A 10,713-nucleotide genomic window follows, 5' to 3' on the forward strand; every position below is an offset into this window, starting at 1 on the left:
TGACTGCACCCAGTGACGTCATGACACTGCCTTCTTTAAGGTTTCCTAGTTATTTAAAAGGAAGCAGCACTGGCATTTCTACACTTCTACTTCTGCAAAAGTCACTGGAAACATCAGAGCTTTGACACGCCAAGGTATGATAATGTGTGATATGTTGATTTAATCGTTAATAATTTCACATTTTTCCCAAATTGCTTGAGACATTTTGCAGTGTTTGAAGTGTTTCTCCTAAAAATAAAAAGTAATTTTAAATATTGAAAAAAAATCCTTCGAAATTCTTGATTTTTTTGATAATAATGAAAAGATCAGAAAGCGCTCATTTTCAATGATGTCGAGAGCACAGAAGAACAAAGAAACAACCAACAACTAAAACAAAAATATTTATATACAGTTTCATTCAAAAGCAGGGTAGCTGGAGATGATATTTTTAAATTTGTTCCATGGTAACAATTGTGTTGAGTCTGAGTGTCTGTTGTAAGGTATTCCAGGAAGATGCAGCAGAAAAACTGAAAGCAGTTTTACCAAATTCAGTATTAGTCCACGGAACATTGAGCATTAAGTTATCACTTGAATGTGTTGAATAGTTACTATGAGACCAATTTAATAAAGTGATGATGCATGATGGCATGTTGCCTGTCAAGACATGATGAACAAGTGCATGTCTCGTTTTGCAGATAAAGGTGCCTATCCCACCTTTTCATACAAAGTGCAATAATGGGTGGGAGTAACAGTCACCAGTAATTAATCTAAGTGCAGAGTGAAAGTGTCCAGTGGTTTTGGAGTGGAGACAGAGGCATGTCTATAGATTATGTCATCATAATCTAGAATTGATAAAAAAGACTGTTTGGATGAGCCATAATATGCAGGGCAAGGGGAAATTTGTTTTGTTCCGGTATAAGTATCCTATTTTTTTGTTTTAATTTACCTTTAAGTGTGTCAATGTGAAATTTAATTGTAAGTATTTGATCCAACCCATGCCTAGATATTTGTACTCTGTAACTCTTTCAATACTGTGTCCTGTTACAGTGGTGATATGTAAACCATCATCTGTGATGTTTCCTGATCTTGAAAATACCATGTATTTGGTCTTATCTGCATTAAGGACCAATTTCAGGTTGCGAAGTGACTGTTGTAATATGTCAAAGGTTTGCCGAAGGATTTTAATTGCTGAGTGTGGGGTGTTGGAAGTGCAATACAGAACTAAATCATCTGCATAAAGATGGGCGTTACAATCTGTTATGGAGAATGTAATGTTATTAATATAAAAAGTGAATAGGACAGGACCCAGTATTGAGCCTAGTGGAACCCCCTTTGTTAATAGTAAGAAACCATTTGAGGGAATTGAGGTCAAATCCAACATCTTTTATTCTTTGTAGGAGCAGAGTATGATCAACAGTGTCAAATGCTTTAGTTAAGTCAACAAATAGAGCAGCACAGTATTTTCCTTTGTCCATAGCACATATGATGTCATTTGTAACTGATCTGATTGCAATAGTAGTGCTATGTTTGGTTCCGAAACCAGACTGGTTCATTAAAAATGAATCATGTTTTTCTTTCCGTAGATTGATCATGACTTCAGTGCTGGGTGTAGCCCTGGTCTTGGTCCTATCAGAGTCCACTGCAGCCTTTGTCTCTAGGGGGTATGGTGCATCCACACATGTCAGCATTACAAGAGAGGCCCTGTTACAGACAGTGGCAGACACATGTCGAGATGTGGTTGAGGCTGCAGGTCATGAGTTTGAACCCATGGTAGGATTCGAAGATAAAAATGTGCACACAACACGAACGTTATCACGCACACTCCAAAATAAACACACTCACTCTCATTTCAACATATTCATGTGTTTCAATTCAGCCTGAGGTTCAGCCTTGATATATGTGAACATAGGCCATAAGAGGTAAGTAAGGAACACACACAAACACTGGATAAATTGTAATTACGTGGTTGTTTCATGCTACATTCTCTAGCAAGGACCACACCCACAACATAATGCGCTGGAACGATTTATTAAGAAAACGTTTGTTGAGCATGGCATAGCATTCTTCCATTGCTGACTGCGTTTTGGGGAGGCTCATAGGAGGTCCGCCATAACACCCGGCTCGGGATGCGACAATGGAAGGGGAGGAGAAATCTAGGTGGTATTTATAGGAATGTTTGGAGGCGAGACAGTTGTGGTGTGGTCCTGCTCCTCAAAGTACGCTTAATAAGCTCCTCTTTTTAAAATACAGTCAAATCTTACTGAAACTGACTTTGATGGGAGCAGTGGCGATGTATGGGAGAGAGTTTTATCTGGAAAAGCAATCATTAGACTGATTTTTTTTGTAAACACTTTGTGAAAGACATGGCTCCATTCTTAAGGCAAACAGACCTTTATGTACATCTACAGTACTACACTCTCATCTCTTGTCATGTGTGCCAGCAACCGTGACCTTTAGCCTTTTACCTCTGACTACAGGGTTTATATCCTGAAGAGCTGGTCCGCGCCTGTCTAGGCCCAACAGCAACAGGAGAAGTATCAGCTGCCAAGTTTTACACTGCTCTTCAAGAGATTTACATGCAGAATTCACTGGTAGACCGTGACTTTGCCAACAGGTAGGAGTTAAGAAAGAAAGATAACAGCTCACAATATATTAATAATAGTAATAAATTCATGAATCTATTGCAGAGTTTTAAATGTGATTGATGCTTTCAAACTGTCCAAGTAATTTTAAATAATAAAGTAATAATTTAATTTCAGTGCTCCACATCACTTCAACTCAGAGGCCTTCTTAGAGGGACGCAGCCTAATCATGGAGGGCATGGCAGCTATTAAAGCTAACGTTCAACAGGAGAACTTCCAGGCTGCCAGAGAAACACTGGGCAGAGTCCTTCATACACTGCAGGTGAGAGAGGTGGAAGGAAAGCGTTGATCGTGGAGAAAGTTAGAATAACAGACAGAAGATAGAATGACAGAAGGCAGAAGAAGAAAAGTTTGATTGTGTGCGTAATCGGTCAAGATGTAATCATAGTTGTGTCTATAAAGTGTTATTTCCTTGTACTGTTAGGACTTTTACAGCCACAGTAACTGGGTGGAGCTGGGATACACAGAGCCATACATTGCCCTCATACGTCCAGACCTTATCCTGGAAAACCTGGCAGGTGTGTGTGTTTGTGTTATTGTTGTCATAAACATAGGTAGATTATTACTACTAGTATTATGGTGGGTTTAAAGTCACAAAGACAACATCCATATCATTGTAGGCTGGGTAAAACTCGATCTGGGAGGATATTTTTAAACTGAAGAGCAGAGTGTTATTTTTGTTTTCTTCATAGCATGGCCAGAGTACTTGTTTATGATTGGCTCATCAAGTTTTGTGCCTTATTCCTAACATATACAGAAGAACAGCAGTTCAACCTATGTAAGTGATGCTTACTTACTTTGTTTTGCTACATTTCACTCTGCATCTTCTTTGCATTTTGCCTGTGTAGATGTCGACACAGCCACCTGCAGTGACTGTGCCAGTGGAACTTGCCCTAATCCGATCCTTCCCTACATCCTGAAAGAGAAGAAACTCACATCAGGCTACATGGGAATCTTCTCTGCTGCCAAGCCTAAAGGTATCAGTGACATCACTAAACTATATTTAAACACATATTTAAATACATAAGAACAAATTCACACAAGGTTAAGTGAGGCTTGTGATCACTACAGTACAGAACAGTAGAGTATGTTGTGCAGATGCCCTGTCAGGGTCACCCACATTAAATAAATACATTTTAATTGCCCTTAGGGAGGAAATCAATCTCCATAGCTAGTCAAAATATGTAACAGTGATATGAAACCATTATTACCTGCGTGAATGACTTAAACACACCATGACAGAGAGAGCATAAATGTTCTCATCAAGAAAACAAATGAATTCATGTGTGAATGGGTGAGTGAGTTGTAGTGTAAAAGCGCTTTGAGTGGTCGAAAAGACTAGAAAGGCGCTATATAAGTACAGTCCATTTACCATTTACCATAAAAAACAGTAAAACTCTGCAACAAACCCCCAAAACATCCATGCATACGTGCACGTAGAATCACATATCAAACATGCATATAAATAAACATGATCAACAGATTTGGTGTGTTCATTTAAGAAAATGCTTGAGTGAAAAGGAAGGTCTTTAGTTTTGTTTTGAATGACCAGTGTTGCAGCAAGTCTAACTTCAGCAGCCAAACTGTTCCATTCTTTAGCTGCATAAATACTGAATGCCATTCAACCAGACTTTGAAAGTGCTCTCTGCACATGGAGTAAATTTCTACCTTGTGTCTGGAGAAATCTGTATGTCTGACATGTTCTGCAGAGTCAGACCAGCAAAGCAAATGCTTTGTAAACCAAAAGGAACATTTTGAAATGTATTCTGAAAACAACTAGTAGCCAGTGAAGGGAGCACTGGAGTTTCATGGTCTGATCTTTTAGTCCTGGTTAAAACTTGTGCAGCTGACTTTTGGATATATATAATCTAATCTATTTTTTTTGGGAAGACTCATAAATAGAGAGTTGCAACAATTTAGCCTTCTCATCACAAATAAATGCAGTGTAACTGAGTCAGATTGAGAATGAAAGCATCTGTTGCTGTTGATATGATCCTTAAAGCTGAGTTCAACATCCATACTTACTCCTAGGTTTTTAATCAGGTCACACAGCCTTCTTATATAACAACGTTTCTCTACTTTAAGTATAAGACAATATTATATTTTTTCATGACAGGTAAAAAAGAAAAAGCATACATGAGTACTTTGCAGGCTCAAGTCCACTATAAATAGCTTTTTGAACCATGTCCCATGACAGGTAAGTGTAGCCATGGAGGTGCATCTGACCTGACTAGCAAAAAAAATCCTCGTGGAGGCATCAGCAAAGATGAGCGTCGCTCAGACAATATGGCCCTCCACGATGCTGCTGTAAATACAGCCACAGCTGCCAGCCTCCAGCTGCTAGAGGATATCCGACTGGCCGTAGGGGACAATGACTTCCTGAGGTAAATCATCAAGGATGGAAAATATCTAAATCTAACTATTTGCTGTGAATGAACAAAATAAATAATTATAGTATGTGATGAAAATAAACAATTTACTGTCCAACCCAAATTAAGTTTAACCTGACTTTAATTTTTCACCCCTCTCACAGAATGATGGGAATCGCCCGTTCTTCTGTTGTATGTTTTGTTATTGATACCACTGGCAGTATGTCAGATGACATAGATGAAGCCAGGTCTGTTGTTTATGAAATCATTGACAGCAAAAAAGGAACACAAGATGAGCCATCCGAGTACATTCTGGTGACCTTCAATGACCCAGGTATGATCTCTTCTATGCAACTGTATAAAACACCAGATCCCTGGTGGTGTGATATTACCATATATTGTTTTCTATGTTATGCTTGACTGTATAGTTTTAACAGTAGTTAAACATTAGTGTATAAGATAATATAAAGTAGATTTAAGTATACTTAAGTGCATATAGTGAATCATACAGCATATGGCCACAGTGGTTCTGTAGGATGAAAACTTTGAACCAGAACGATGTACTAGCATATACCCTTTTGTGTGTTTTGTATGCAGAGTATGGACCTATGATCAGGACAACAGACCCTGATAAGATGAAATATGAAATCTCTCAGCTCACAGTGAATGGAGGTGGTGATACCCCTGAGATGTGCTTATCAGGACTTCAGGCAATAAAATGGATTGACATTTTTAAATTGTAGTTCAACATATTTTTACTGATCCCTCTAAAAGTGTGATGATTCAGAATAAACTTAACAGGTTCATTATTGTTATATCTCCAGTTGGCTCTGACTGGTGCTCCTGCCTCTTCCCACATCTTTGTTTTCACTGATGCTCCAGCCAAAGACATCGAGCTCATGGATACTATTGAGGCTCTCATCAGTAGCACCAAATCAACGGTAAGTATTGTATTGACATCAAGTTGTGTCCCATGGTCACTTATTGTTTCATTTGAGAGGCTGGGGGTATAATCTTTCCATTAATTCCTCTACAGGTATCATTCTTCAAGACTGGGCCCATCAGCAGGCGCCGTCGTTCCATCAGAGCTGCTTCTTATAATGACTACAAGGACTTGGCTCTGGCCTCTGGAGGTCTGATGATCCAGGTGTCCAAGCAGCAGTTGTCTGAGGCCACAGATGTCATTCTTGACACCTCCACTTCAGCTCTGGTAAGACTGTGCAGTTCTGATTAAGGGTCAGTATGTTCGATGCACAATCTGAAGCATGTACCAGGCCTGAAATGGTTCAACCAATAATAGTTAGGCATTGAAAGGGTAATTCACCCATTTTTTGTCCTCTTGTCCCTCTGTCAGGTGACAGTTCTTCAGCAAACAAGGAACCCTGGGAAGCAGGAGACCTTCCCCTTCACATTGGACGAATCTCTGAAAAACATCACCATCTACATCACAGGACAATCCATTACTTTCACACTGATCAACCCTGCAGGTAATATACTACTACCATTGCAGGAATCAGTTGTTTGTGCTGAGAATGCCATTGTGAAACTACTTTATGACTAATGATTCATTCTTCCAAATTCCAGCTGTGAGCCAGAGCCATACTGAGGCCAGCGGTAAGCTGGGAACCATTCAGACAGTAGGCAACCTGAGGAGAATTCGTCTTAATGGTGACAAACTGACCGGAACCTGGCAGATCGACGTCAACTCAAAACAACCGTATACACTTAAAGTCACAGGTTAGATACTTTATTATTCATACTGAATGAGGATAAGTATAATTGTGTTTTATACTACATTCACATGCATGCTTCATTTGCCTTCATTTAATTTAATCTGAGTCCATATTCACAATGAATCTGACTGTGACATTAAACATGGTTTCTAATCTATAGCATGCTTCACATTTATACCCATTGCCTTTTGGTTCATGCAACAATTCTAGATTGCAAAACATCTAGATTGATGGTGGTTCTGGTTTCAAAATGCCAAATAACACAAATTATTGCACATTTGTTAGTACAATATAAAAAAGTTAAAAGAAGCATTAAATCAGGTCTCATAAAATTACCCGGAGTTCTTCATTTGGTGTGTATCTTTATTTACTATCAGTCTGTGCATGTGTGTCCAGGCCAGAGTACTATCACCTTTATCTATGACTTTGTGGAGAGCTTCGAAGGACCTCACCCAGGTTATGCAAAACTCAGTGGACGCCCACAGGCAGGTAAAGTACATGCTAACAGTATAACATTGACTGAGAATTATACTAACACAATGTAAGTATGTGTAATTATCAATCATTCATGCCATGGTCATGAGACATCTTTGTGATTTTCATTGTGTTAAATTAGACCTATGGTATATCTATTTGTAGGGATGTATATTTTTTAATGCAATTATATTTCTGTTAACATTTTTCCAACCACAGAGCATTTGTCAAAGTTTTAAGTAAATTTTCCACCCACAATACCAAGAAAAGGAAATTGTGTGATGGTTATTAATGACAAAAATGTTATAAATCACTGTGTAGTAAATTGCTGGACATGTTTTATCTAAAGCGGATGTCACTGTACTACAACTGCCTCATTTAGTGGTGAAAATAATGAGTCACTCTAGCAACAAACCAACAGGCAATAATCATCAACTCTGCAGTTCTTTCAGCTCTTAGGAACATCTTTAAGATTGTTGATTTGGTTTTAAGACCAAACTTTATTAATGAGGGTTCACCCTCACTGCTCTCCGTTGTAATGTTTTCTAGACACAGCAGGCAGTGGCACTTGCAGAAAAAAAGCTTTGATAAACCCATGGTACCCACTCTATTTTCTCAGCATCAAACAGCATACAGAATAAGTTAGGAATTACTTATACTTCTTCTTTTTCGCTCTACTTTGGACAACCAGGCCAGCCAGCCAACCTGATGCTCTCTGTGATGGGTAGAAAAGGTTCGTCCTCGATTACGGTTGGAGAAGTTGGCCTGGTAACCGTGTCTGGTACTGAGGCTGTTAGCAATGGCACAACTGACATTGGCAACGGAGACATCCTGGTGACTGTTGATGCGGTCCCTGAGGGAGAGTTTGTGGTCATTCTGAAAGGAACTGACAAAGAGTCGAACAGTACATTTCAGAGGCAGTCTACCACCCAGATGTCTGTCTCCAAAGTGAACATCCAGGTCAGTCTTTTCACTTCTTCTTAACATCCCATGCATCTATCCCCCCTGTTTTTGTCCTGTTCATAATAAAAAAATACATATTGAATCATAATAACACTTGAAGATGTTGAACTTTCTAAGAGTAAAACAACTTCTTCATCTCCACCACTTTTCCCTGTAGGCTATGGTGGACAGCAGTGTGGAGCCAGGGAAAGCCTTTGAGCTCCCTTTCAGTGTCATGACCCAGGGCTCTGGTGGTCAATACATAGTCAGTGCCAGAAATGACAGAAACTTCCCCATGTCCTACCCAAACCGGTGAGGGGAGGCAGCTAAAAGCAATTCTTTTAAAATTTTTAACATTTCTTAAATATCCTTATCAGTGGCAACATGTATCAAAAATCATGTACCCCTTCTTGTAGATTATGGCAAAGCATGAACAGTACAACACAACCCCACAACTGTAGAAAAGTAGCCACTCAATGGTGTTACTTCAAATAAATCTGCAAATGAGTCCCCCCTAATACATGTCAAAATTTCAAGCATTGCTTCACAATAATTTCCTGTAACCAGTGTATTTTCCTTTCTTCTCTTGACAGCCTTGATTTGACAACCGGACAATATGCTAATGATACTTTGACTATTACGCCACCTGTTGACACACCATCGGGCACTGATGTCACTCTGACTCTGGAAGTCAAGTCGTCCAGTGGCATTGACTCTAATTATGCTGTTCTTAGAATCTCTGTTGTTACCAAGGTAACCAGGCAAATTCTCATTCACAACTAGTTGGAAAGATTAAAACAAATAATTAGTAATCTTTAACACATAGCTACAAAGATAGCCACAAAGATGACTATTACAGATGCACATAAGTATCCTAATGATCTAAATGGAAGTTTCATGTTCTAATTACAAAAATCACTGTGATTCATGCATACATTCCCCATCTTTCTTTCTCTGTTCTCTCCAGATTACAGATTTTATTCAGCCTCTGTGTGAAGTGGTTAGCGTACTGGCTGATGCTTGTCCTAAAGACGTATCTCAATGTAAACCTTTCCAGTGGGAGCTATCAACCAACCTTACAGATGGAAATGGCACCGGGATACAGAGCATTTCCCTGCGTCAGGGTGATGGAACCCTCTCATACACCTCCCTGAACTCTCCCATCGTCCAGGCGAACTACAATGCTTCCTGCTGTTCACAGATTGTCGAGTTTATAGCTGTTGATAAAGTTGGCAATGTGGGAAAGTGCTATCACTCCATTGTAAGTTCTGCTAGCCCTCCTTCTCTGACTCTGCCTCTGTGGCTGTGCCTGTTGGTATCTGTCTTTGTAGTAAGAACTTGAAAATCTTTCTCAGAATCTCATGTCTGTTGTAGAGGTGGACAGGTAAAGTCTAGTCTAGTCTTCTTAAATCACAAATGCAAATATCAATATCAACCAGTATTGGTCAGGCTACATTTAATAGTCCACCATTTATGACTAAATAATTTAAAACGATGTGCTTCCACTACTGATAAACACTTTCTACTGGTGATGGTTATCTTCTACTAAGTTAACAAGAGCACTGATAAACAATTGCTTGTTAACTGTATACTGTGGTACCAAGATAACCAGGCAAATTCTTATTCATACCTAACTGGAATGATTAAAACAAATAAATAGAAATCTTTAACACATAGCTACAAAGATAGCCACAAAGATGATTATTACAGATGCACTAAGTATCCTACAGATCTAAATTGAAGTTTCATGTTCCAATTACAAAAATCACTGTGATTCATGCATTTCCCATCTTTCTTTCTCTGTTCTCTCCAGATTACAGATTTTATTCAGCCTCTGTGTGAAGTGGTTAGCATACTGGCTGATGCTTGTCCTAAAGACGTATCTCAATGTAAACCTTTCCAGTGGAAGCTATCAGCCAACCTTACAGATGGAAATGGCACCGGGATACAGAGCATTTCCCTGCGTGAAGGCGATGGAACCCTCTCATACACCTCCCTGAGCTCTCCCATCGTCCAGGCAAACTACAGCGCTTCCTGCTGCTCACAGATTGTTGAGCTTATAGCTGTTGATAAACTTGGCAATGTGGGAAAGTGCTATCACTCCATTGTACATTCTGCTGGCCCTCCTTCTCTGACTCAGTCTCTGCCTCTGTGGCTGTGGCTGTGCCTGTTGGTATCTGTCTTTGTAGTAAGAACTTGAAGAAGCTTTGGTTTCTCAGAATCTCATGTCTGTTGTAGAGGTGGACAGGTAAAGTCTAGTCTAGTCTTCTTAAATCACACATGCAAATATCAATATCAACCAGTATTGGTCAGGCTGCATTTAATAGTCCACCTTTTGTGACTCTAAATTATTTAAAATGTGCTTCCACTATGGAGGAACACTTTCTACTGGTGATGGTTATCTTCTGCTATGACAACATGAGTACTGATAAACAATTGAATTATAGTGGTATACTTTGTCTAAAATAAAAAGAACATGTATTTGTATTGCATGTTTGGATATTTTTTCTCATATATACTGTGCGTTTATGGATATCTTCACCCGACAGTATGGTGTTGCAAAGATGAAATTCT

At 39.2% G+C, this 10,713-nt stretch overlaps 1 protein-coding gene across 1 annotated transcript; it reads left to right on the forward strand.

The window, feature by feature from the left end:
- The first annotated feature begins 1,569 nt into the window (after positions 1 to 1,569).
- Positions 1,570 to 10,339, forward strand: LOC133995654 (von Willebrand factor A domain-containing protein 7-like). Its single transcript, XM_062435134.1, has 18 exons — positions 1,570 to 1,749; positions 2,457 to 2,593; positions 2,739 to 2,883; positions 3,046 to 3,139; positions 3,470 to 3,598; positions 4,819 to 5,005; positions 5,155 to 5,324; positions 5,588 to 5,700; positions 5,815 to 5,931; positions 6,027 to 6,200; positions 6,345 to 6,477; positions 6,575 to 6,727; positions 7,120 to 7,212; positions 7,889 to 8,157; positions 8,318 to 8,451; positions 8,733 to 8,892; positions 9,107 to 9,469; positions 9,953 to 10,339. The coding sequence occupies exons 1-18, from the start codon at positions 1,570 to 1,572 to the stop codon at positions 10,337 to 10,339; spliced, it is 3,138 nt and encodes a 1,045-aa protein (XP_062291118.1).
- Positions 10,340 to 10,713: the final 374 nt, after the last annotated feature.

Source organism: Scomber scombrus, chromosome 2, assembly GCF_963691925.1.
Source record: "Scomber scombrus chromosome 2, fScoSco1.1, whole genome shotgun sequence".
Lineage (NCBI taxonomy): Eukaryota > Metazoa > Chordata > Actinopteri > Scombriformes > Scombridae > Scomber > Scomber scombrus.

Coding starts and splice junctions, on each gene's coding strand:
- LOC133995654 (XM_062435134.1), top strand. CDS start 1,570: ATGACTTCAGTGCTGGGTGTAGCCCTGGTCTTGGTCCTATCAGAGTCC. Junction 2,884..3,045: donor GAGTCCTTCATACACTGCAG/GTGAGAGAGGTG, acceptor TTGTACTGTTAG/GACTTTTACAGCCACAGTAA. Junction 6,478..6,574: donor CACACTGATCAACCCTGCAG/GTAATATACTAC, acceptor TCCAAATTCCAG/CTGTGAGCCAGAGCCATACT.